The 24,214-nt window shown below is 67.2% G+C and overlaps 3 protein-coding genes across 4 annotated transcripts; 2 read left to right on the top strand and 1 right to left on the bottom strand.

The window, feature by feature from the left end:
- Positions 1 to 57: 57 nt before the first annotated feature.
- Positions 58 to 12,502, bottom strand: RNF41 (ring finger protein 41). Its single transcript, XM_038171549.2, has 7 exons — positions 12,355 to 12,502; positions 10,735 to 10,913; positions 3,660 to 3,772; positions 2,355 to 2,626; positions 1,475 to 1,610; positions 1,078 to 1,181; positions 58 to 596 (listed from the first exon to the last, which is right to left on the bottom strand). Exons 3-7 carry the CDS (start codon positions 3,747 to 3,749, stop codon positions 245 to 247), a joined length of 954 nt encoding a protein of 317 aa, XP_038027477.1. The 5' UTR covers positions 3,750 to 3,772; positions 10,735 to 10,913; positions 12,355 to 12,502; the 3' UTR covers positions 58 to 244.
- A 96-nt stretch (positions 12,503 to 12,598) lies between these two features.
- On the top strand, positions 12,599 to 14,705 carry NABP2 (nucleic acid binding protein 2). Of its 2 annotated transcripts, none has more exons than XM_038171551.2 (7): positions 12,599 to 12,717; positions 13,427 to 13,521; positions 13,614 to 13,752; positions 13,852 to 13,923; positions 14,003 to 14,084; positions 14,204 to 14,270; positions 14,405 to 14,705. In XM_038171551.2, exons 2-7 carry the CDS (start codon positions 13,443 to 13,445, stop codon positions 14,575 to 14,577), a joined length of 612 nt encoding a protein of 203 aa, XP_038027479.1. In that variant the 5' UTR covers positions 12,599 to 12,717; positions 13,427 to 13,442; the 3' UTR covers positions 14,578 to 14,705. The 2 variants fall into 2 exon arrangements, with proteins under 2 accessions (XP_038027479.1, XP_038027480.1); XM_038171552.2 differs by lacking the exon at positions 12,599 to 12,717 and adding an exon at positions 12,822 to 12,953.
- A 1,457-nt stretch (positions 14,706 to 16,162) lies between these two features.
- Positions 16,163 to 20,412, top strand: SLC39A5 (solute carrier family 39 member 5). The gene is made up of 10 exons (XM_072031940.1): positions 16,163 to 16,638; positions 16,731 to 16,905; positions 17,023 to 17,197; positions 17,580 to 17,749; positions 17,839 to 17,979; positions 18,062 to 18,122; positions 18,199 to 18,387; positions 19,334 to 19,414; positions 19,492 to 19,682; positions 19,763 to 20,412. Exons 1-10 carry the CDS (start codon positions 16,268 to 16,270, stop codon positions 19,901 to 19,903), a joined length of 1,695 nt encoding a protein of 564 aa, XP_071888041.1. The 5' UTR covers positions 16,163 to 16,267; the 3' UTR covers positions 19,904 to 20,412.
- The last annotated feature ends 3,802 nt before the right edge of the window (positions 20,413 to 24,214 follow it).

Raw genomic sequence — 24,214 nt, 5'->3', positions numbered from 1 at the left:
AAGGGGCAAAGACGGGTGGGCCGCACGGTGCGGTCGCTGCCGGGCCAAGTGTTTGAGTAGCATTTACCAGGGGCGTTTAATCATTTTGGCTGGGAAGCAAGAGGGTGGAGGGAGCAGTGCCCTAACAAACCGTGTCTGAGGGGGGGAACCCCAGCGGCTGGGACCCGCTGCCCCCCAGTCTCTGCCTCGCCACCTTCCCCCTCCTCTCCCTCGGCAGCACGGAGCGTTTCTCTTCCCGAGTCCTTCAGATTTCCTCCACTCCGTGTGCGAAGATCATCACCAGTCCCGGCTCCAGCACCATGTCCTCGCCCATGTGCTGGTTCTCGCAGGCCATCACCACCACGGCCTGCTTGCCGGGGATGCGTTTGGCCACATAGTTCTCGTAGTAGCGCCGGTTCATCTGGCGCGTCTCCAGCGTGGCCAGGCCCTGCGGCCAGTTCCGCTCGTGGGCGTTCTCGATCAGCTCGTTGATGATGGACGTGGGGCAGCCGCTCTCCACCAGCGAGCGCTTGATGACAGCCTGCAGCACGGCGTCCGGCGTGGAGATCATGCCGCCCCACCGCGTCACCCGGGCGGGCTGCAGGGAGTTCACCCACCTGGGGACAGACGCGGGGACAAAGCGTCAGCACCGCCGAAACCGAGGAGCTGCTCTGCCCCCGCTCTGCTCCGTGCTCAGGAGCCGGGTGGAGGGGGGATGCCAGCTCCAATTCCCTCCGTTCTCACCCCAAAACTGGGGCCGGCTGCGGCATTCAGCTTTGTGGAGCAGAGCCCTTTCTCCCTCCCAGGAGGGAGGGGAAGGACGGCTCAGATAAGGAGTTGCTTCCTCCTGCCTTTCTCAGAAGGAGGAAGGAATCTGGCAGCTTCCTGCTCCTGGGCAGGATGCAGGTGGCAGAATAAAAAAGGTCAGGACCCGATTGTGCAAACAGCTCCTGCGCCGCTCCCCGGCACAAACACCCCAAAACCGCCCCTCGCCTCCGCGATGGGAAGGCACACGAAGCGTTTTCTTCTCTCACAGCCTCCCCTCCCCTGGCCGAGTCACAGCCAGCTCCCACCCGAGCCGCAGGAAGCAGCACTTACTCCAGGATTTCGTTGTATTCAATGGTCTCCTCCAGGTTCTGCAGGTTGGGGTTGACGCTGCGGATGGCTCGCATGTAGGCCTTGAGCAGCTGGATGTCCCGCTTCTGTGAGGGGAAGAACACGGCGGGGTTTGGGGCAGGCATCAGCGCAGCAGCTGGAGTCAGGAGAGCAGAGCCCAGCACTGCAGGGGGGTAAACTCGCCCCTGCCCCTCGGCTCAGCTCCCTCCCCGCAGCTGGAGGCTCTCAGCTCGGGCACGCAGTGCACAAACTGCTTGTGGTGGCACAAAATTGCTTGTGGTGCCCAAACTGCTGCCCACGTGGCTGAGCCTGACCCTTCCGGGGGGGTGCAAGCACTTGGGTCCCACCACGGGGTCGTCCCCGGCCCCCTCGGACCCACCTGCTCCGCCAGCTGGTGCTTGTGCTCTGCTGAGGTCTTCTCCAGCTCAGCGATCCTCGTCTGCTGCTGCTGCACCACGGACCTCAAATGCTTGATGCAGTTGTGGTTCGGCAGCTCATCTTTGGGCATTTCCAAGCTGCAGAGCGTTACAGAAAGGTGGAGGCCCCACGTTAGGGAACGTTACGCACCAGAGCACTTGGCACAAGCACGTCACCAACTTCCAGAACGAATCCGTCTCTGCAGACTCGTCAGGAGGCCCAGGAAGCCCGGGCAGGCAGGTTTAGGAGGGGAGGACCCCGAGAACAAAGCTCCACCAGCCCATCAGGCAGCGGGACTGCTCTGCCAGGTGACTGGGGTTTGGCAGCCACGGGCCTGACCCTGTCCAACTCCATCCTAGGAGATCCAATCGTCTCCAAGCCGAGCACAGGGGCAAGGCCAGAGCAGCCACCCACTGCTCCCAGCTCTCCGCGACACGTAGGAGGGAGCAGAGCTGATGCTGGAGCTTGTCCCGGGCTGGAACGGCCCTGGGCAGGTTTACAAAGGCTCCAGCACCCGGTTTCCAGAAGCCAACCAACACCCGAGCCCCGGCGACAAGCCGAAGAGCTGAGGACTTTGAACCAGATTTAAAAGGAAACGGGTTTGGCTGAAAATCCTTCTGCAGTGCCTCGGCCTTCGCAGCCCTGCTGCCCCCAGGGCTCAGTGAGCACAGGGCAAAGGGGTGCCAAGAGCAGACCCAGGCTCCGTACCCCTTTTTCCTTTTCCTTTCCTTTTCCCAAGGCTGTCGCCTTCGCTCTGCCCTCCCCCTGTCCTCCTGCACGGGCCATAGGGAGGGAAGAGACCGCGGCACCGCGCCGCACCAGCACCTCGAGGCCATCCTCACCCGCATCCCTGCTCGCAAGTCACCGGGCGCTTTGGATTGTGCTCGCAGTCGTTGAGGTGAGACATCAGGTTGTCGAGCCGCACCACGGCCGTGCAGCCAAAAACAGCGTTGTCACAAGTGATCTGCAGCTTCGAGAGCATGTTCCGCATGATCCGCGGGACGGGGCGGAGGTGGGCGACCGTCACCACGCTGCGGTCCACGGGGCACGTCTGCTGCTGGGAGAACCACTGGGTGATGCAGGCATTGCAGAAGGCGTGCTCGCAGTGAGGAGCCTGCCGGGAGAGGAGCAGAGGAGAGCCCCGCGTTACTCAGAGCTGGAGAAACGGGGGGCAGAGCCCAGGAATTTGCTGCCTTCAAGGCTGCTCAGGAGCGAGTCCTGAGCCCAGCTACAGAGGCAGCCCCAGCACAGCTCCAGGAGGCCGGTGCCCAACCGAGAGGCTGCTCGGCGCGTGTGAGAAAAGCCTGGGAACAGGGAGATTTAGGCAGCACGTTCTCAAAAGCAGATTTAAATAAATCTGGTTGAGCCAGGACTTTCCCTCCTGCGCGCCGGCCTGTGATCGTGTTCACATGCTGACACTTTTTTTTTTTTTTTTAATTTTTATTTAAATCCAAGCTTGTTCTGACACCACAGATCCCCACGGCTGGAAGGTGCCAGCACCACTTCAGCTCCGCCAGGTCGCGGCTCTGCGCGCTCCAGCCCATGGGCACAGCTCGAGCCTCGCCACGCAGCCCTCGGCCTCGCCGGGATCCCCGCGGGGCAGCCCTGCACGAGTCACAGCTTCTGCGATTGGGGTCATTAGTGAGTCACGAAGCTGCAGCAAGCCCGAGTTTCAGATCAGATTAGTCCTGTTTGAATCCTTTTTATTTCAAATGAGGCTGGATTTACGCAGAGGGTGCCAAGCTGCTCGACACGGCCACGGCTCTGCTGGTGCAGGAACGCCTCTGGCAGAAAACAGAGCCTGAAGGGCAGGGCAGGGGCCGGGGCACTGAGTCCATGCAGAAGCTCCGCTCGGCCAGCAGCACCAGGGCTGTGCAGGCTCTGAGCTATCTCTTCCTTCCCCTTCTCAGCATCCCCTGAACACAGCACTGGGTGCGTTTCCCCAGCACTCACACAACCTCAGGCTTTTGGCCCCGCTGCTGCTTCCTTACCCGTGCCGCTACCAGGACAGCGCAGGACCCACGGAGCTCAGCGGAGGCTGCGCGTGGTGCCGTCAGTGTGTGTGTGTGGATCGAGACTTCCAGAAGCCTGCGGCTGCAACCAGAGGCTTTTAAGCAGCCACTGTCAGTGCTGAGATGGGAACCTACCTGAACTGGCTCCTCCAGGACCCCGCTGCAGATGGGGCATATAAGGTCTTCATCAACATCCCCCTGGAACCGTGCTACATCATACCCCATTGCTCATCACCGACGCCAGAAACCTGCGGGGGGGAGAACACAGCAGGTTAGGAGCAGGCGGGTGTCCCACAGCCCCTGGATGGAGTTCACAACGTGCTGGTTCCCAAATCCCTGCCTTCTGCACCCAGCACCGCAGACCTGGGCATGGCAGGAGCCCGCAGCCCCGTTGTGCTGTGCTGAACGCCCGTCCCGACACGCTGCTGGGGCTCCGTCTCCCCCCCACCCCTTATTTCTGAGCCCGCTACAGCTTTTCCTGCTGCTTCTGCTTCGTTTTGCACAGCCCTGCTTGGCACGTAGAGGGGAAGGCAGCACCAAGGCAGCACGGGGACAGCCCTGCAGGCTGGGCACAGCGCTGGGCTGTCCCGGGTGGCAGAGGAACCGTGGGGACGGGGACACTGCTGGCACCCGGCTGCCTGGTGACCTCGGCTGGGAGCCCCCCAACCCACCACAGAGCTGTTGGGAGCACGCAGCAGTGGGACCAGCAATGGGACCAGCCCCACAGCCCCATCCCAGCCCCACAGCCCCATCCCAGCCCCACAGCCCCATCCCAGCCCCATCCCAGCCCTGCTCTTTGCCACCTCGCGCTGCCACGGAGCGACCTTGAGCTCTGCCCCGCACAGCGGCAGTTTCAGCTCCCCTGCAGCTCGTCCCCAGGGCCCCACAGCTCCCCTCCCGTCCCACCGACATCAAAGGCGGCAGAAAACGGTCGCGGCGGCGCAGAGCCACAGCTCCACGTCCCCACCCCAACACAAAGGAGCCGCCAGCCAGGTGCACGGAGGGGACCGAGGAGGGGACCGAGGAGGCTCCGAGGCTCTGCAGCCACCACGGCAGCGCCGCTGGCAGGAGTTCGGTGCTTTGGGGCTCCCTCCAGACCCCAGCCGAGGGGCTCGGGCGATGCCACGGCCCTGGGGAGCTGCTGGGGGACTGGAAGAGGGGGGACACGAAAAAGGGGGGGCCACAGGTAATGGGCAGCCCTTGGGACCCCCCCCAGACATAAGGTGACAAAGCGGGGGCTTTAATCACCTCACAGGGAGTTGGGGAGGCAGGTGAATCACCCCCCCCAGGGAAGTCAGCCCCACGTGTGCGGGATTTTGCCCTTCCCCAGAGGAGCACAGACAAAAGGCTCCTTTGAGAAGCTGGGGTGGGGAAGCCCCGGGGCAGTTTGCAGATAACAGGATCAACGGCTGCGGGCGGGAGGGAGAGCGGATCCCCGAGGATCAAGGATCGGCTGCTCCCCAACCTTCCCACGCCCCTGGGCGGGTGGATGCTGCTCTCCCCAGCGGGGGGGGACCCAAATTTCTCCCCTCTCTTGGCGAGCCGCTCGCACTGCTTGTCCCAGTGCCTCCGACACATCCACGTGGGGTCAAAACCAAGTGGAAGGGCAGGTGGATGTGGAGGGCCCAGCACAGCTCCCCGCTGAGCCACGGCACCCCACAACCTGCTGCCCCCCACCCCACCACCACCCATGGGGGGGCCACACAGTGCAGCTGGGGTCGCTCCACAGAACCCCAAATTTTAGGGATTGGAAAGGACCTTGGAGAACCCAGCCCAATCCCCTTGCTGGAGCAGGAACACCGGGATCAGGTCACACAGGAACACGTCCAGGGGGGTTTGGGATGCCTGCAGAACCCCCGGGCAGCCCGTTCCCTGCTCTGCCACCCCCACCCTGAACAAGTTTTGTCCTCCTGGCTCTGCGCTGGGCTCTCCCAGCAGCTCCCCGTCCTTCTGGAACTCGGGGGCCCCCAGCCGGAGGGGACATCCCAGCTGTGGTCTGAGCAGGGCACAGCAGAGGGGGAGGAGAAGCAGCCAACCCCCCCGATGGAGAGCCTCCAGCCCCTGCAGCTCAGGCTCCTCGCTCTGGGGTCACCGCGGCTCTGAACCCCCTGGAGCTCCACGAGGGGCCGTGCAGGGTCCAGGTGCCCATGGGGTCACCAGCACGGCCACCGCCAGCCCCAAGCATCCTCAGGGCCGTGCCTTCTTCTTTCAGCCTGTTTCAGCTCCGGCCTCCAGGCCTCTGATGCCCAGCCTGAGCAGCTGGGCAGGACGCGGCCGCCTTCACATCCACTCGGGAAGAGGAGCAGAGGGCGAAACGCGGCCTCCTGAGATCCAGCCCTGCCACCTGCCAGACAGAAGCCCCAGCAACCCTTCCTCCAGCACGACGGCGGCACCTGCACGAGCCTGGGAGCCTCCGAATTCTTCTCGTGCCTTGCCCCAGTGCTCCCCCTCCTGTGGGCTCGGCGAGGAGCGCAGGAGAGCTGGAAGCATCGGGAAGGCTCGAGCAAGGAGCTGGAAGCCCGGGCTCCTGCTAGACCCAGAGGTGAGGCAGGGACCTGACCCCCCCGGGCCATGGCCTCATCCTTCCTGGGCTCAGCAACCTGCAGGAGGGCCCCGGAGAAGGCAGCGGGTGGCTACCACCATGAGCAAGCCCGGCTTGCGCGGAGCTGCTCAGCACGAAGGGTGATTCACGGGCTGCAGGGACCAGCACAAGGAGCTTCGGCACCTCTCCGGAAAGGGCCAGCGCCAGGCCATGGAGCCAGAGCTTCTGCAGCACGGCCAAAACCAGACACGGCAGAGAAGCTGGGTGGGAAGCCAGACGAGCCCACCCTGAGAGTAAGGCGGTGACAGGGTGGTGATCACGCCTGGCTCCAGAACGAGCTCCTGCCCTCGCCAAACGCGCGGCTCCTCGACCCCGGCACCTGCGGCCTCCCCGGGGCTGGGCAGGGAGCAGAGGCTGGGGACAGGACAGGGCTTTGGCCCGAATTACAGCGAAATGCAGGGACCTTCCCCACCTCCCCCGCTGGCAGTCTGCCTTCTCAGCTCGTCACCCCCTGCCCGGGGGGCTTCCCGTTCCGCACGCTGCCCAGCCCAGAGATCAACGGATCAGAGAGGAGATCACCAAGTCAGAAGGACTCTGATGTTCCTCGGAGGTCCTTCAGGGCCCGCTCCTTCCCTTGAGGGAGGAAGAGGAGATGAAGAAGGCAGCTGGAAGGACCCGTGCTGCTCTGTCCCCCCCGACACAGGGAAATGGGGGGGCTGCAGGGCAAGGCAGGCGTCACCACTCCCCTGCTGTGGTTACAGGGCACCCGTTCCTACATGCCCGCTGCACCACAACGGTGTTCCGAGGCTGCACCAGCAGAGCCAGCCCCTTCCCACCACACTGCAGGGAAAACACGCCTGGGGGGCAAAACGCAGGGGGGGCACAGCCGGAGACCACCCCGGGCTTCAGCCAGCTCCCTGCGGGGGGCCCTTCCTGGGAAAGGTTGGCCAGAATCCCTCAAGAAAGGAAAAGCAAACAAAGGGCATGGGCCTCGATTTGCCCGTGCTGGAGGTCCCCGGCGCCCCTTTTCTCAGCGCCCCCCCCCAACACATCACGGCCACCGGGCACCACGGCAGCTCCACAGCCGGGATTGCTCGCGAGAAACCTGCTCCGTGAGCAGCGTTTCCATCGCCCTTCCCAATCCCATCGGCTTCGGGAGGCAAAAGAAATAAAATGAGAACCAGAGAGAGAAGGGGAGGGGCAGGGAGGGGGAGAAAAGAGCCCAAGGATGTGGGGGGGCAGCTCTGTGGAGCCACCACTCCGGCGATCGTCCCGGCGCCGTGGGTGTCCCGGGGACCACCCGGGGTCCTCCCGGTCTCCCTGCCGCGAGGAAGCGCCGCGCATCCCCCGGGGGCTGTGGGGGTCCCGAGGAGGCCTTGCTGCTGCTGGGGGGTCTCCGAGGTGGGCTGGGAAGGCTCCGGAAAGCTTCAGGGAGGCACCGAAAGCAGCAGCTGGCTGCCAGCCCCCGCGGCTGCGGCTGGTGAAGGCGGCTCCTGCCCCCTGCTCGCAGCACGGAGCGAGGCTGGGACGCTGCTGGTGGCACGGGGGAAGACCTGGGAGGTGGTGGCAGCGCGGGGGCTGCCCCGTCTGCTCCTGGCAGGGGGCTCCCGGCCCCAGCAGCTCCCTCATCACCCGCTTTATGGCTGGGACTGTCCTGGCACCAAAACAGGGCGCAGAGCCCGGTGGCAGAGGCACCGTCCCGTGCTCAGCACCGGGGATCCCGGGGAGGGAACTCTGCGGGCGCGGGGCCGTGTTTGTGGCACTGCCCCAACTGCGCCTCCACATCTCCGCAGCTCCCCCTTTTGTTTGCGTTTGGTTTGCCTGCACGTGCGGAACGAGCCCGCGCGGCTTCGTGGCTATCCCAGGAATTTCTGCCATCTACGAGCCACAAACTTACAAAATAAAATAAGATAAAATAAAATAAAAGCTGGCAGAGAGGAGAGCGCACGGCTCTGCGGCCAGGGCAGCACCTGCCCAACCTGAGACCCCCACCAGGAGCCACCCGCTCTGCCTGCACGCCACGTGTGTAATTAACCTCCCGCTAATGACAGCACGGAGCAGCCGCGCTCCCTCTGCTCCAGGAAAGCCACCGGCTGCCCGGAGATGAAGCTGTGACGTGACGCGCTCGCTGCCACGCGGGGCCCCTAATTGCTGCCGGGGCACGTGCAGCTTGGGGCAACTCACACCCCGCACGCAGGAATCCTCCAGTCCCCAAAATCTCCATGTGGGGGATGAGGGAACGGCCACGGACAGAGCAGGAGTTGGGTGTGATTGATTTACACAACGCTAACGAGCGCCCCGATTCTCGCTTCCTAATCCTTCCGAGGATTATCCCCACGCTTCCAGGGAATCCCCGGGCTCGTGCAGAAGCTCAGCGCTTCCCCGGCCTTCAGCAGGACCAGAACCCGCTGGGCTCGGCGTGCTCGCTGCAGCACCCACACCTGGAGCAGTCCACGTCCCTGGAGCTTCTCATCCGTGGAGGTGTTCCCTTTGTCCGTGCAGGCGTTCCTTCAGAGCGTTTTATCCGCTCAGCAGAGGTTTCAGCGAGGGCTGGCTGCGATCCACGCGGGTTCAGCGCCTGCTGTTTTGATTCGAGAGGCCACAGGCGAAGCACACAGCGAGGAATGACTAACGTTTTTAATTAAAAGCCAAAAGCGTCGAGAGCACCAATCTCAGAGCTCTTTCCATAAAGATTTCTCCTCCTGCGTGGCTCTTCTCTGACACTGGTTTGTGTCCAAAGAGAAAAACATCCCAAAGCAAAAAAAATCTGAGGAAAATATCCCTTTTCCCCAAAATAAAGGAAGCTTTTGCCCAAATACACACAGGCAAATGAGATCAGAAGAGAGCGGGTCCGACCGTCCTCCTTGGCTGTCTGATAGCAGAAAAGCGCCTCGGCCGCCAGGCCCTGCCCCAAAATCCCATCTTGGGGTCTTGTTTTGTAGCTGGTGGAAGGATGGAGAGGTGCTGAGGGGCTCCTGATGCTCAGTCCCCACCGAACTGGGGCCACGCATACCCTGCAGAATCTCCCGATCGTGGCCAGCAGCACGGTGCTGGAGCACCCACAAAAAAAAAAAAATAACATGAAACGACCCAAAAAGCAAAGCCAGCCGGCAGCGCCTGCGAGCCGGGACCCTGCAAACCCAAAAAGCCACATCCAGAGAGAAGGAAAGCAGGAGGAAAACCTTTGGGAAGCAGCAGCCAGGGGCGCTCTGTCGGGGAGGCATCATCCACACCCATAAAACCAGCGCCCAGCACCCCGCTGGTTTTATGGGGCCAGACGCAGCACCGAGGTGCCAGCGACCCGGCCGATCCTGCCAGCCCCATAAAACACACCGGGAATCAGCGAGCCCGTGCCTCAGAGCAGGCAGCTGGCTGAGCCACGGCCACGGCTTTGAAAAGAAACCCCCCTCTGAACGCCCTCCCCACTTCCCCACGCGTCCCCCGGCCCGAGCTGCCTGCGACAGCAGCTCCTCCCTGCCAGCAGCCGGGGCAGGAGCCGCGCCAGGTCCCGAGGCTCGGGGTACGGCTCCCACCGGAGGCTGCTCGCGCCACCGGCCGCCCTGGCACAGCCGGCTCTCCCCCGCTGTCGCTGGAGCTCTGACACATCCTGCAAACCCCACAGGTCACCGAGGAATGCGGCGCGGCTCGCTGCTGCAGCCCACGGCGTGTCTCCAGGCCAGAGGAAGAAGTCACCTCCGAAATCCCGCAGGCAGGAGCCCGACGTGCACTGCGAGGCCCCGCGCCTGCCGCCACTGCCAGCAGGACCCCCAGACCCCCAGATGTGGGGCAGCCACAGCGGGGTTCCCTTCACCGGAGGGGTGGAAGCAGCCACGTGCTAACAGCGGGGACCTGACGCTTCGCTCTGAAGCGTTTGGATGCGAGAGGTCTCCTCACAGCTGGGAACAACCTCACCTCGCAGCAGAACAGCGAGGACTCCTGCTGCCCCCCCCCAGGAGCCGCGGTGCCCCATGAGCTGGCCCCACACCGAGCCCAGAGGAGGCCGGGAGCACCGAGCGGTGCGGGGCTCGCTTCCACCTGGAGCTGAGCTCCTTTTGGAGGCCGCTTTGCATCGCCTCCAGCTCCCTGCCAGCCTTCGCGATGCCTCCGCGCGCTCCGGGAGGTTTTGTTAACCAAGCGCCTTCCCTGCGAGTCCCGGGGAAGCTGCCTCTGCGGAGGGCGCGCTGGAAATTCCAGTGTCTGCCCCGCTCCTTGGGGAGCAGCGCGTGAAAGCGGGGCTGCGGAGATCAGGCAGGGGCAGTTCTTTAATCCAGTTTGGCAGGACTCTCGGCAACCTGTTACCCTCTGGAATTTAAGGAAGATTTCGCCGTTTCCCCGCAGATGGTAACAAAGGCTCCTTAACGGCCTCAGAGCTCGAGGCGCGCCCTTTGAGCCCGCTCAAACCCTCGCACGGCCGGGACCTCGAAGCGGTGACTGGGTGAAGGCGCCGAGCAGCGGCCGAGCAGCCTCCAGACCCAGCGAGACCTCTCTCGATACCAGAGCCGAAGCTTTCCAACGATCAAGACCCTCGGAGGGCAGCCCGAAGCCCTGCCCAGGAGGCGCTGTGCCATAAAAGCACCGACAGGACACCGACCGCTCACGTGCCCGGGGAGAAACTCAGCGCCCGCGCGGGGGGAGCAGAAAAATGGGTGAAAAGCGCCCGATTTTTACCTTCCGCGGCAGAATTCCTCCCTAAGCAGTACAGAGGCAGGGCCGGGGCTGGGTTACTCGTTGCAGGGAGCTGCTCCCAGTGGCCCATCTTTTCCCCTTCCTCCTCGTACAGCTTAAGCCGGCATCCTTCAAGGGCCACGAGCCGCTGCCGCTGAGTCGCGAGGCCACGCGGGACTGATCTGGTGACGGGGAGAAAAAAAAAAAAGAGAGAAAAAGGAGAAATGAGCAGGGTGAGAACAACGGGAAGGCTGCGCCCGGCCTCCCAGCTCCCCCTGAGGCCCTCTCCCTGCGAGGGTCGGAGGTTTGGCCCCACAAAGGGACCGTTCCCACGATGGGAAACCTGCGTTCCCAAAACACCCCTGCAACACTCCTAAAATAACCCTAAAGCTCTGCAGAAACGATGCAAAGCTGCACCACGAGCCCCGTGCGCCTCGGGGGGCCGAGTCATGGATCCCCCCCGAGATGGTCGGGGAGGGCGCCCCGAGGGATTTCTCCCCCCTCTGTGTCACGGGGGAAGCCCGGGAGCCCTGACGGGGCCGGGAGCCCTCGCTCGTGGCTGCGAGCTGAGCGCCGCCACCGCCTCCCCGTGGCACCGCGCCGCCGAAATTCCAACCCTGGGCCAAAACGCCGCTCGCCTCGGCCCCGGCTGGAAGGGGGGGACGGGGATGGGGCTGGGGGGGGGGAGGCAGCCCGGGGGCCGCCCCGTTCCCCCGTTCCCGGGCAGGGAGGGGAACGGCTGCCCGGGAGGTAGAGGCTCTGCTCTGCCCTTACGCAATGCTGCTAAAAATAGCTCCCCAAATGCCACCTTCGCATCTCCTGACACAAATCCAACGGTTTTTTTTGTTTTTTTTTTTGTTTTTTTTTTTGGTGTTTTTTATTTTTTTTTCACACAATTCGCTGCTGCCAGCGGTGCGAGGGCTGGCGGCGGGGCTGGGGCTGGGGGAGCCGTAGCCTCGGGGCCGGTGGGGGCCGAGCAGCCCCCCCCCAGCAGCTCCCGGTGCCGTAGGGAGCACGGTGCCGGTGCCCGGTGCCGGGCCTCTCCGCGGGCTGTGCTCGGAGGGAACCCGGCCACGAACGGGGAGGCCCCGGGGCTCACGGGGCTGCCGGCCCCAAAGCCGCCGGTGCCCCCCGGCCCTCAGCCCGGTGCCGACACCCCCGTTCCTCCCCCCCCGTCCCCGTCCCTGCATCCATTCCCCCCTCCCATCCCCCCACCGGCACCCGGTCCCGGCACCCCCGCACCCCGCAGCCCGGTGCCGGTTCCCGTTTGCCTCGGTCCATCCCGTTACCGGCACCCCCCTCACCCCCCCCCACTCCCCACCCCCCATCCACCGCCGCCCCCGTTCCCCGGCCGTTCCCCTCCCCCCCCCCCCCGTTCCGCGGAGCCCCCCGGCCGCTCCCCGCCGCCCTTTGTCCGCCCCGAGCCCCGGAACCCCCCCCCCGAGGAGCCGCGGGGCCCCCGCACCGGGAGGAGGCCGCGAAGCGATCGCAGCCCCCGGGTAGGCCCCGGCCTCGCTCCCGGCCCCCCCCTCCCCCCGCGGCACAACCGGGCCCCGGAGCCCGCCCGGTGCCGGTACCGGGGCCTCACCCCCCCCCCCCGCACCCCCCGCACCCCCCACGTACCGCCCGCACCGGGCCGGCTCCGGGACGCCGCGGGCTCGGGCCCGGCCGCGGCCGCCGCCTCCTGCCCCCGCCCGGCCCCGCCGCGCTGCGCCGCGGCCCCCGCCCCGCCGGAAGCGGCCGCCCCGCCGGAAGCGACGCTCTGGGAGCCCGGGGCCCGGAACTCGGTGGTCGGGGCGGACCCCGCGGGTGGGAGGGGGGGGGAGGGGGCGGGGCTTGAGGCGTAGCCCCGCCCTTAGTCCCGCCCCCTGCGCCTCGCCATTCGCTGTCCTCGCGGGACGTCCCCCGCCTCCCGCGCGCTGATTGGCTGACGCCGGTGGCGGCCGCTCACTTCCGGGAATGCCCGCGGCGGCGGCGCTCGGGCAGGTCGGCGGCCGGCGGGGGGGGCGGGGGCGGGGGCGGGGCGCGAGCGCCCCCCGGTGGCGGGGCGGGAGGGGGGAGGAGGGGGCGGGAGGGGGGGGGCGGGGCCGGGTCCCATCCCGGCAGCGCCGCCCCGGGGGGGGCCCGGCCCCGGTTACGGCTCCCGAGGGGCCCCGGGGTCCCGCTGCTGCTCCCGGTGCCCCCCCCGTGGCCGCGGGACCGGCCCCACGGCCCCAGCCCCGGTACCCCCCCGGTACCCCCCCGGCCCCATCCCCATCCCCGGTACCCCCCGGTGCCCCCCCTCACCCCGCTGCCGCCCCCCCGGTGCCCCGTGCCCATCCCCGGTGCCCCCCCCGTCCTCCCGGTACCCCCCCCGGGCCCATCCCCGGTACCCCCCCCGCCCTCCCGGTACCCCCCCAGCCCCCCGGTGCCATCCCCACGGCCCCATCCCCGGTGCCACCTCCCCGGTGCCCCCCCTCACCCCACTGCGCCCCCCCCTCGGTGCCCCCCCAACCTCCCAGACCCCCCCCCACCCCCGGTGCCCCCCCCCCCACCCCCGGTGTTCCCAACCCGGTGCCCCCCGGTGCCTCCCCCCCTCCCGTCCCCATCCCCCCGGTGCCCCCCCCATTTACCCCCTCCCGCTCCATGCCCCCCCCTCCCTGTGTCCCCCCCCCCCCGGTGTCCCCCCCCGGTGACCCCCCCCCCATCCCCGCAGGGCCCCCGCCGGCACCATGAGCGCCGAGACGTTTGTGAAGGACATCAAACCGGGGCTGAAGAACCTCAACCTCATCTTCATCGTGCTGGAGACAGGTTTGGGGGGAAGGGGGGCGTGGGTTACGGGGACACCCCCACCTCGGGGACCCCCCCCCAGAGCCTGACGGTGCCCCCCCCCCCCCCCCCAGGCCGGGTGACGAAGACGAAGGACGGGCACGAGGTGCGGACGTGTAAGGTGGCCGACAAGACCGGCAGCATCAACATCTCGGTGTGGGACGACGTCGGGAACCTCATCCAGCCCGGGGACATCATCCGCCTCACCAAGGGGTACGGGACTGGGCTGGGGGGGGACGTGGGGGGGGGGGTCCTGTCTGTGCCCCCCCCCCACCCCCATAAACACCCCCCTCACGGCCCCGTCCCCCGCAGCTACGCCTCGGTGTTCAAGGGCTGCCTGACGCTGTACACGGGGCGCGGCGGCGACCTGCAGAAGATCGGAGAGTAAGGAGGGGGTTTGGGGGGTGGGGGGGGGTCATGGGGGGGGTTGCGGGGGTCCCACCGCCCCCCCCCGTGCCCGCAGGTTCTGCATGGTGTACTCCGAGGTGCCCAACTTCAGTGAGCCCAACCCCGAGTACGTGGCGCAGCAGTCGCAGAGCAAAGGCGTGAGTTGGATTTGGGGATTTTGGGGGGGGGGGGGCAGGGGTGTTTTTGGGGGGGCCGCCCCCCCCCCCGGCCCGGCCGCCCCCCACGCTCCAGCACAGCCCCATCTCCATCCCCGCAGGCCCAGAACGAGAGCTCCAGTCCGGCCGCCGCGCAGAGCAGCCAGGGCCCCCCCGCCGCCCCCCCAGGTAGGGCAGCGAAACCCCCCCGGGGGTGCACCCCCCCGGCCATCAGCACCCCCCCAATTCCCTCCCCACCTCCCCGATTCCCTCCCCACCCCCCCGATGTCCCCCCCCTCCCAACCTCCGTGCTCTGCTTCCAGCCCCCGACAGCCAGAACGGGAACGGGCTGAGCCCGGGGGGCCCCGCGCACCCCCCCAGCGCCCCCGCGCACCCCCCCAGCGGCCGCATCACCCGCAGCCAGCCCGGACACCCCGGCACCGCCAGCGGCCCCGTCAGCAACGGCAAAGAGACGCGCAGGAGCGGCAAGAGATAACGGGCACGGACCCCCCCGGACCCCCACCCGCGGGCCCTGACGGGGGTCCCGGCCCCCCCGGCTCCTGCCCCCCCCCAGCAGCCGCCGGGGGCGAGGACGCGGCCGCCCCCGCTCACTGGGGGACCCCTGCCCCGGGCTGGCCACGTGCAGGGTCCCGGGCACGAGGGGCTGAGCCGCTCGGCTCCCGCCTGCAGCCCCCGGGGGGGGGCACGGCCCTGTGCCCCCCCACACCCGGCTGCCACCCGGCTGGGGGCTCTGCTGGGGGCGTTAATAAAGGTGGAGCTCACGCCCGCGCCTCGCCTGCTCCCTGCCCGCGACGCCCACCCTGTGTGGGGGGGGCCCCGCGCCCGTTTGGGCCCTCCCCCCCCCCCCGCGGCCCCTCCCGGGGCTGGTTCTGTGCGGCGCCCGGTGACCGTTGCCCCCCCCCCGGTTTGGGTGCAGCACACGGCGCAACCGCGGCACGGGGACGGGGACGGGGACGGGGGCCGGGCAGCGGCGTGTCCCCGGCCCCCGCAGTCAGCACAGCGCGGCCCCCCCCCCAAAAAAATAACACTCCACGACACCAGGTGAGCCCCAGGGGTGGGGGACGAGACCCCCCCAAGGCAGCTGGGGGGGGGCCGGGCTGAGCCCATGCAGCACCCGGTGGGGTGAGGCCTCGCCAAGGGGGGGGGGGGAAGGTTGGGGACCACGCGCCCCATGGTGGTGGGGAGGGGGGGGCACCCATGGGACCCTGTGCTGTGGGGGGGGGGACTGGTGGGTGTCAGGTCCCAGATTTGGGGGGGTTTCCTGCCCCCATGGCATCCGTGAGTCCTGGCTGGAAGGGGCGGATGAGCCCCATGGCCCCCCCACCCCGTGCCCCCCCCCCCCGGTGTCCCCATCCCTGCGCCGTGGTTCCCCCCTTCCCAAATTGTCCCTCGGGGGGCTGGGGGGGGGGTTGTCCTCCCTGGCAGCAGGGTGGGAGCTGGGCAGGGGGCAGAGCCATGTGGGGGGCGCTGGTGGGGACACGGGTGGGTTGTTTTTTTTTGGGGGGGGGGCACGTGCCCTGCTGGGGGGCGGCCGTGCTCCCCCCGCCGTTATCGCCCCGCGCGGTGAAACATTAACCCCCGGCACAAACCTGCCCCGTTGCAAAACCTCCCTCAAGGACAAGTGGCACCGGGTGGCCCCCCCCCAGCGCCGTCACCCCCATCCCGGGGTGCCTGACCCCATGTGGGGGGGGGGTGTGCACAGGGCTGGCAGCTCGCTGCCCCCCCCCAAAATCCCCATTCCCCATCCCATGGCTCTGGGTCCCATGTGGGGACACGTGGCCCCGAGCCGTGCCCCCGGTGCCTCCTGTTGCTTCCCAGCCGCCCCCCCGGGCGGGCAGAGGGCGCGGAGGTGGGGTCCGGGAGGGGGGGGGGTCACCAAACTGAGCCCTGAGAACACGGGGGGAGCCCCCCAGGGGGGCTGCAGGGCTGGGTGCTGCCTGTCCCAGGGCTGGTGGCAGCATCGTGTGTGGGGGGGGATTTGGGGGCGCATCTCCCCGGAGCATCGCGGGCACCGCATCCCCGTGGCGCAGCGCCCCCATTCCAGCCCTGTCCCCCCCCAGGACCCCCCAGGACCCCCCCAGGACCCCCCAGGACCTTCCAGGACCCCCCCAGGACCCAGCCCCGCCGCCTCCTGCCCCCCCCCCATCCCCGTCCCCCCGTCCCCAATGGGCCCCGGCCGGGTGCTGCTGGGCTGCCTGTGGCTGCTGGCGCTCCGGGGGGGCCGGGGGGAGCCGTGGCCGTCGGCGCTGCCCGAGGTGGGCGCAGACACGGACACGGCGCAGGAGGCCGGGTACTACCTGCAGCAGCTGTTCCGGCTCTACGGCACCAACGGCACCCTGCCCTCCAGCGGGTTGGCGCGGCTGCTGGGCAGCCTGGGGCTGGGCCGCGTGCAGGTGGTGCAGATCCAGCACGAGGAGCTGGGCCACGGCCACGTCAGCCACCTCGACCTGCTGGAGGTGCAGGAGGAGAAGCATCGGCACCGCCACCCCGCCTGGGAGCACGGCGGGGGGGCTGCGACCGGGGGGCACCCCCCCAGGTAGCCACACACCCCCCCCATTTGCCCCCTTCATCCCCATCCCCGTCGCTCCTCTTCGCACCCGGGGCTCACCCCCTGCCCGCTCCCCGCAGCCCCGAGCCCCCCCGCACGGAGCCGCCGCCTGCCGCCGAGCCCCCCCCCAGCCCCGGGGGTGTCCCTGGGGGTGGCGGGGGCCCCGGCCCACCCCGGTGGGAGCAGCCCGGCCTCAGCCTGCTGGGGAGGGTGCTGGGCTTGGACCACTCCGGCTACGACCACCCGCACGATGACGTGAGTGGGGCTGGGGGCTGCTCCCCGAGATGCTTCTTTTCCCCCCCCCCCCCCCATAAGCCGCTCACCGCTGGGTTCTGCATCCCCCCCCCCCCCCCCCCCCCCCCAACCCCGCAGTGCCTCAACGTGACCCAGCTGCTGGTGAATTTTGGGCTGGCCTCGGTGTCGCAGCTGACGCCCGAGCAGTTCACGCTGCTCTGCCCGGCCCTGCTCTACCAGATCGACAGCCGCGTCTGCATCCAGCACCGCGACGAGGTGACGCTGCCTCCCCCGGGGGGGGGCCTGTGGCCAGGTAACCCCAACCCCTCCCTGCCCCCCCCCCCCCCAGCCCTGCGTTGTCCATCCCCTGGTTCCCCCCTCCTGCATCCCCAGCCCTGGCTCCCCCTGACCTCTGCTCCCCCCATCCCCTGGTCCCCATCCCCTGGTCCCCATCCTCGTCCCAGTCCCTATCCCCATCCCATCCCCTGGTCCCCGTCCCCATTCCCTGCAGCCCCCTCCCTGCATCCCCAGCCGCCCCCCATCCTACCCCCACCCCCCCATTTTCCCATTACACATTCCCAGTCCTGGGCTCCCCACCCTGCACCCCCCAGGGTCCCCCCCCACCCTGCATCCCCCTGTCCCCACGTCCCCACGCCCACGCCGTGGCCGTGCCCGTCTCCCCCCCCCCCACACAGCGCTGGGCTGGGGGCTCCTGGCCGTCACCTTCGTCAGCCTGCCGTCCGCCCTGGCCGTCGGCTTCGTCCCACTCCTGAGCCGCGGCTTCTTCCGCTCGCTGCTGGCCTTCCTGGTGGCGCTGGCCGTGGGCACGCTCTGCGGGGACGCCCTGCTCCACCTCTGGCCCCACGTAGGTACCCCCCCGGGGTGGCACGGGGCCACGGGCCGGGGCGTGCGGGTACCCTGAGCCCGGTGTCCCCCCCCCCTCCCCGTGTCCAGGCCCAGGGGCGGCACCAGGAGACGCCAGGGGAGCCGTGGGCCGCGGCGGTGCTGCAGGGGCTGGCGGTGCTGGGGGGCATCTACCTGCTCTTCGTGGTGGAGCTCCTCCTGGGGATGCTGCGGCGCGGCCGCGAGGCCACGGTGAGAGCCACGGGGGCCGAGAAGGGCACGGGGCTGCAGCCACGTCCCGGCTTCGCTCCCGACACCTCCGCTCTTCCCCCAGCGACGCCCCCCCGGAGAGACCCCCGACGCGGCCACTGGGGTCCTGGCCCCGTCTCGCGGCGGTAAGGACCCCCCCTCACCCTCTGCAGCACCCAGGGACCCGGTCCCCGCACCCACCCCGTGCTTCTCCCACCGCAGGGGCTGAGCTGCGATGCCTCACGGCCCCCGACCCCGAGCTGGAGCCCAAACCCCACGGCCCCCCCCACGGACACTCCCACGGACACTCCCACGGCCCCGCGCTGCCCCCCAGCCCCAGGGCCACTGACCTGGTGTGGATGGTGGTGCTGGGGGACGGCATCCACAACCTGACGGATGGGCTGGCCATCGGTGAGCGGCACGGGGATAAATGGGGCTGCTGGAGCACCAGGGCGTGGGCGCACGGGGATGGGGGTGCTTGGGGACGGATGCATGGGGACAGGGATGCATGGGGATGGGGACATGGGGTGCACAGGGACGGGGGTACACAGGGACAGGGATGCACGGTGACAGGGTGCACAGGGACATGGGGTGCACGGGGAAAGGAGGACATGGGGTACACAGGGACATGGGGTGCACGGGGATGGGTGCACAGGGACAGGGTACATAGGGACAGGGATGCACAGGGACATGGGGTGCATGGGGACGGATGCATGGGGACAGGGATGCATGGGGATGGGGACATGGGGTGCACAGGGACAGGGGTGCATGGAGATGAGGTGCACAGGGACAGAGGTGCACAGGGGCATGGGGTGCATGGGGAAAGCACTGCACAGAGACAAAAGCAGTGTACAGGGACAAAGGTGCATGGGGACATGGGGTACACCGGCACAGGAGAGGCAGGGATGCATAGGGACATCGGGTCCACGGGGACAGGGGTGCACAGGAAAATGAGGACATGGGGTGCACGGGGATGGGGTGCATGGGGACGGATGCATGGGGACAGGGATGCGTGGGGACAGGTGCACGGGGACATGGGGCTGCACAGGGACGGGGATACACAGGGATATGGGGTGCACAGGGACAGGAGGACATGGGGTACACAGGAACATGGGGTGCACGGGGATGGGTGCACAGGGACAGGGTGCATAGGGACATGGGGTGCATGGGGACAGATGCTTGGGGACAGGTGCATGGGGACAGAGGTGCACAAGGGCATGGCGTGCATGGGGCCAGGAATGCACAGGAAAAGGAGGACAGGGGGTGCACAGGGACATGGGGTACATAGGGACAGGGATGCATGGTGACGGGGTGCACAGGGACACAGGACGCGTGGGGACGTGCTCTCTTCCCGCAGGTGCTTCCTTCTCCCACAGCCTCTCCAGCGGCCTCAGCACGGCGCTGGCCGTGCTCTGCCACGAGCTGCCCCACGAGCTGGGTAAGTGCCTGCCCCCCGGCCCCCAGCACCCCCTCCCCGGCTCCCCAGCCCTGCCACCCACCCTCCTCGTGCCGCAGGTGACCTGGCGGTGCTGCTGCGGGCGGGGATGGCACCGCGCACCCTCCTGCTCCTCAACCTGCTCTCGGCTCTGCTCTCCTGCCTGGGGGCGGCGGCGGGGGCGGCCGTGGGGCAGAGCGCGGCGCACCTCACCCCATGGATCCTCACCGGCACCGCCGGCACCTTCCTCTACGTGGCCCTGGCCGACATGGTGAGGGGGCAGCCGGGGAGGGGGGCAGCGGGGCCAGGCCATGTCCCAGCCCCGCTGAGCCCCCCCCGCTCTGCCCCCAGCTCCCCGAGGTGCTGCGGGGTCCTGGCGAGGGCACCTGGGGCCACTTCGTCCTGCAGAACGCGGGGTTCCTGCTGGGCAGCGGCATCATGCTGGGCATCGCCCTGGCCGAGGGCCACGTCAGTGCCTGGTTACAGCCCTGACCGGGGGGGGGGGTTTGGCCCCGCTCGCCCCCACCCCGCCAACTGGAGAAGCGCGGCCAAGCTGGTGGGACCCTGAAACGCACCCCCGGGACTGGACTTTCTCCCCTCCACATGAGACCGACGGTGGCGTCCCCCAGCCTGGAAGTTTGCAAAGCCGAAACGCCTGGAAGCTGACCTGGGGGGGTCTCCAGGCACGGTGCTGCCGGCCCCCAGCCCCTCGGACCCACCGGGAGGAGATGGGGGGGCTCAGCCCTGCCCCACAGCCCCTCCTGGGGACTGGGGTGCCCAGTGCGGGGCAGCCCCGAAGTGCTTGGCCCCCGGCTGTGGGGCCGAGGCCGAGCGCGTTCCCCCACCCCGAGCTCCCTGGCCCAGCCCGTACCGGAGGAAGGAAGACAGGAGCGGGGGAATAGAAGCAATAGCATTTTAATAAACATAATTGATTCAAAGCCACAATATGAATAACAGGACTTGGTCGCAGCTTACATTGTATAAAATAGATCAAGTCTGAATGCTTTTTTCTTTTTCTTTTATTTTTTTTCCTTTTTTTTATTTTTTTTTTAATTTCTTTTTAGTTCTTTCTCCCCCCCCCCCCCACTCCCTCCCTCCCCAAAGGTGATGCAGGATTTCTGAAAATACAAGTATGGAACATCCGAGACAAAAGTAACCGCTCACTAGGCTCACGCGTGGGTAAGGACGAGGCCGACAGGATAGCGTCTGCGCTGCGGGGACGGATGGCTTGGGCTGATTTCCTCGATCTCCCACCTATCCTCTAATGATCCCTAGAACCACGGGGCGGGGAGGGGGGGGGGGGTTGAACGGCTTCGTGTTTCCCTTGCACGAGTAGAAGGGATTTTGCTTGCTCGCTCTGATTTCCTCTGCCCAGAGGCAAGTGCTTCGTTTCTCAGGACTGATTTCGGGGCTCTCTGGGGCGCCTGCTCTCAGGACAAGGGCGAGCAGCCAGCAAGCTCCAGGGGACATGGCTCAGAGTTTGCCCACCAAGGCACCCGGCACCTCGAGGCCACCGTGACAGCCCCGGGGGGATTTCATACTTTTTTTATTATTATTATTATTATTATTTTTGTCTACTTTTAAATTGCACATCAAAACTCTACCCTACTTGCGGCGGGTCTCTGCGGGGCGGGCGCGCGGGGCCACATCTGGGAGCAGAGCCGGTCCCACCGCCCGCCCGGCCCCGCCAGGCAACGCGTTTGTGCTTTAAACCAGTGGTTGAAGGAAGAAGCACCTACAGAGGGAGGGGAGAAGCCTGGACCCTGGAGGGCACCGGGAGCGTCCCTCCAGCGAGGGCAGCGGCGCCTCGAGCTGCCGGCCTCGCCTCTCCCTCCCTGCCCAAGTCACAAAGGCATCCACGTTATGGGTTCCCAGCAAGAATGACTGCCAACGGAGGCCCTGCTGCTGACGAACAGCAGCACGGCTGCACGCTGGTTTTTGCTCAGCAGGTTCCACATTTCAGTGCACTGGAGGGGAAAAAAAAAGCCGGGGAGTTAAAGTAAAAAGTACCTTCCGAGGAGATGGAGCAGCTGCTACAAGCGAGGCGCACGCAGCGCCGGGCTGGGGCAGGCGATTTGCCCGGTGTGGACGCGGGCAGCGCCCGCCCTCGCTCGGCGCCTTCCCGGCTGCGGGGCCCGGAGCAAGAAAGGGATTCTGCAGGTGTGCGCCCCAGCCCGCTTATTGCAAGAGGTAGGTGTGAACAGTGCAGAAAGACACAAATTCAAACAGCTCGGCGTTCCCTAAAACCACCTCGCAAACGTGCCTGGAGAGACTTTGCCCGCCCCGCGCTGCCTCTTCCCGCTGCAGCCCAAGCCGGGCGCACTGTGCCGGTGCTGGGACACGGCCAGGAGCCAGCGGGGGGGACACGGGAGCGCCCCCCACCAGGCTCGTCTCGCTCTGGGGCATCTGTAAAGTGCGGGTGCCCCCGGGCACGCAGAGCAGCCAGGCCCCTTCCCCGGGAACAACACCTGAAGGTCTCCGAAGCAGCCCCAAAACCAGCGCCAGGGGCTGTGCGTGGGGGGCAGCCCCCGGCCGACCAAACCGTGCGGTCACACCGGTGCCACAGCACGCGCCCAGCCCCGGCCCTGCTCACCCCGCAGGCAGAATTCAGCCCCTGCCCAGGGCTCTATTGCTTTGGAGACGTCTGGGGAGCGGCACCGCCGAGCGCCCGCTCCCCCTGTTTGGCACAGCCACAGCCTGGCAGGGAGATGCTGAGCGAGCCCAGCTCGCCCAAGACCTCCCCATGCCACCGTGGTCACCCTGGACGAGCCAAGGGCAGAGGAGCCACAGCAGGGTGCTGCAGGAGCCGAGGTGCTGCAGCAGCAGGTCCCCAAAATGTGCCCGGAGCGATGGCCGCATGGCACAGCCCGGGGGGGCCGCGAGGCTCTGCTGGCTGCAGCGGGGAGCGAGGGCTCCAGCTCTTCCCTTACGCAGGACAGATGAGAAATGAAGCAAATCTTTCTGAACTCCCTTCCACGTACGTCGAGGAGAAAAACTAAAGGGGAAAACTGACCGGATGCCTTTAAAAGGATTCTGAAAGGGGTCTCGGAGGACTCACAAATCCATAACGCTACGAGAGCCCCCGGTGAGACCCGCGGATCCACGCACCCAACATCCCCCGGCCAGGCTGGGCAGCGCCGGGGCCAGGAGCCCTCTCAGCAGCAGCACCGGATCCTCCCTGCTCACCACCACCATTTCTCAGCATCCAGCCCCAAATCCAGCTTGCCACTCGCCGCTCCAAGCACGTGCTTGGTCCCAGCCCTGGGCAGAGCCCAGCCTGGTGCCAGTGGCACCCACTGAACAGTCCCAGGCATCAAGAATTTGGGAAGAAGTGGGAAAGCCGCTGCCCTGCTGCTCTGGGGATCCGGGGAGGGGAGCACAGGCTCCAGGGAAGGAACCAGGAACCCTCACGGGACGGCCGAGCCCTGCAGCGAAGCTTCACCTCCAGCCCCATTGCTGGAGCCAAGTGCTGTAAGGAGCATGTACCAGGGCCACGAGAGCCTTTTGGGGCCAAGAAGGACAAGAGCTGGCCCCAAGCACCAGCCCCCTCCAAAACACCTCCCCGCCTGCCCCCGGTCACATCCCAGCGCGTGCGGGTCCGTAAATCCAACGAAAGCAGCCGTTTTGGTGAGTACCTTCAAGTAGGAAAAAGGGTTCTCAGGCCCAGCAGTCAGGGCCGTTTCCTTTAATGCCCTCCAAACTCTGCAGCCCCCCCCCCAGCCCCCTCCCCGACACCGCTCTCCTTTGCTGTTGGGGTGCCTCTGCACCCCCCCACCCCCCCTTCCCAAACTGGCCACTTCTCACATAGTGCAAAATTCAGGAACAGAACAAGGCCATCAGCAGCGAGACCCCCGGGTGCCCCTTCCCCGCTGCCTAAAGAAGGGGAGCAGGGAGGGATCGGGGGGGGCCCCCCTGTGCCCCCAGCCCCACTCCCCAGCCAGGCACCAACCGGGCTCTCCCCGACCCAGTCCGTGCCTGCCTCCACGTCCTGGGCCAGGCTCCTGGGGCAAGGACCAGACGGACGGACAGACGGACGGACAGCCAGCCCCGCGCGGCACAGCCTGCGCCCCCCTCACCGCGGGGCTCCAAGGACCCCCGGGAACCGAGCACGGAGCACCAGAGAAAGCGCAGGTTGGGTCTGGCCACCGGGAGCTCGCTCCTTACGGCCTCGGGGAAAAAAAATGAAGATAAAGAGAAGAGGGAAGGAGCCCGGCAGCACGGGGCAGAGCCGAACCCACCCCGGGACGCGGCACACCGGCATCAGGGAAATCCACCGTCACGCACCGCCAGCTGGGCCAGAGGTTTCCATGCGTTCACTTTATTGTTTTCAAGTTGACGAACAATACCGATAAGACTGGATCAAGTAAGGCTATTTTCCTCTTTTTTTTTTTTTTTCCTCCTTCTCCTTTGCATCGGAAGGGAGCTCAGACATCGCCCAGACACACGGGTCCGCACGCGCCCCACCGGCACGCACACGCACGCGAGAACACCAAGACACAGAAGAGGAAGAGTCGTTTATACCTGACTGGTGATGAGGTCTGTCCTATCGTATTCAAAGAAATGTTTATGTGCATAATATACAGAGGTGCAGCATTTACACATAGGATATTGTAAAGACACAGAGCTTGCTACAGATGCCTTCAAGTCCTCAGGGACACGTCCCCCCTTCCCCACCCGCCCCATTTGGGGTCGGCTCTGACCCCGCTCCGGCACCACGAGGGCTTTGGGCTGAGCGGCGCGACTCGAAGCCCCCCCCGTGCCCCCAGCCTCACGCGCCAGCAGCGGCGTACGTTACCCCGCGCT

Source organism: Anas platyrhynchos, chromosome 34 (assembly GCF_047663525.1).
Source record: "Anas platyrhynchos isolate ZD024472 breed Pekin duck chromosome 34, IASCAAS_PekinDuck_T2T, whole genome shotgun sequence".
Lineage (NCBI taxonomy): Eukaryota > Metazoa > Chordata > Aves > Anseriformes > Anatidae > Anas > Anas platyrhynchos.
The sequence above is the reverse complement of the archived record's forward strand: the minus strand, read 5'-3'. Positions and strand labels throughout refer to the sequence as shown.

Coding starts and splice junctions, on each gene's coding strand:
- RNF41 (XM_038171549.2), bottom strand. CDS start 3,749: ATGGGGTATGATGTAGCACGGTTCCAGGGGGATGTTGATGAAGACCTT. Junction 2,627..3,659: donor TCCTGGAGGAGCCAGTTCAG/GTAGGTTCCCAT, acceptor CTCTCCCGGCAG/GCTCCTCACTGCGAGCACGC. Junction 1,611..2,354: donor ACTTGCGAGCAGGGATGCGG/GTGAGGATGGCC, acceptor AACGCTCTGCAG/CTTGGAAATGCCCAAAGATG.
- NABP2 (XM_038171551.2), top strand. CDS start 13,443: ATGAGCGCCGAGACGTTTGTGAAGGACATCAAACCGGGGCTGAAGAAC. Junction 13,522..13,613: donor CTTCATCGTGCTGGAGACAG/GTTTGGGGGGAA, acceptor CCCCCCCCCCAG/GCCGGGTGACGAAGACGAAG. Junction 14,085..14,203: donor AGCAGTCGCAGAGCAAAGGC/GTGAGTTGGATT, acceptor CCATCCCCGCAG/GCCCAGAACGAGAGCTCCAG.
- SLC39A5 (XM_072031940.1), top strand. CDS start 16,268: ATGGGCCCCGGCCGGGTGCTGCTGGGCTGCCTGTGGCTGCTGGCGCTC. Junction 16,639..16,730: donor ACCGGGGGGCACCCCCCCAG/GTAGCCACACAC, acceptor CGCTCCCCGCAG/CCCCGAGCCCCCCCGCACGG. Junction 17,198..17,579: donor GGGGGGGGGCCTGTGGCCAG/GTAACCCCAACC, acceptor CCCCCCACACAG/CGCTGGGCTGGGGGCTCCTG.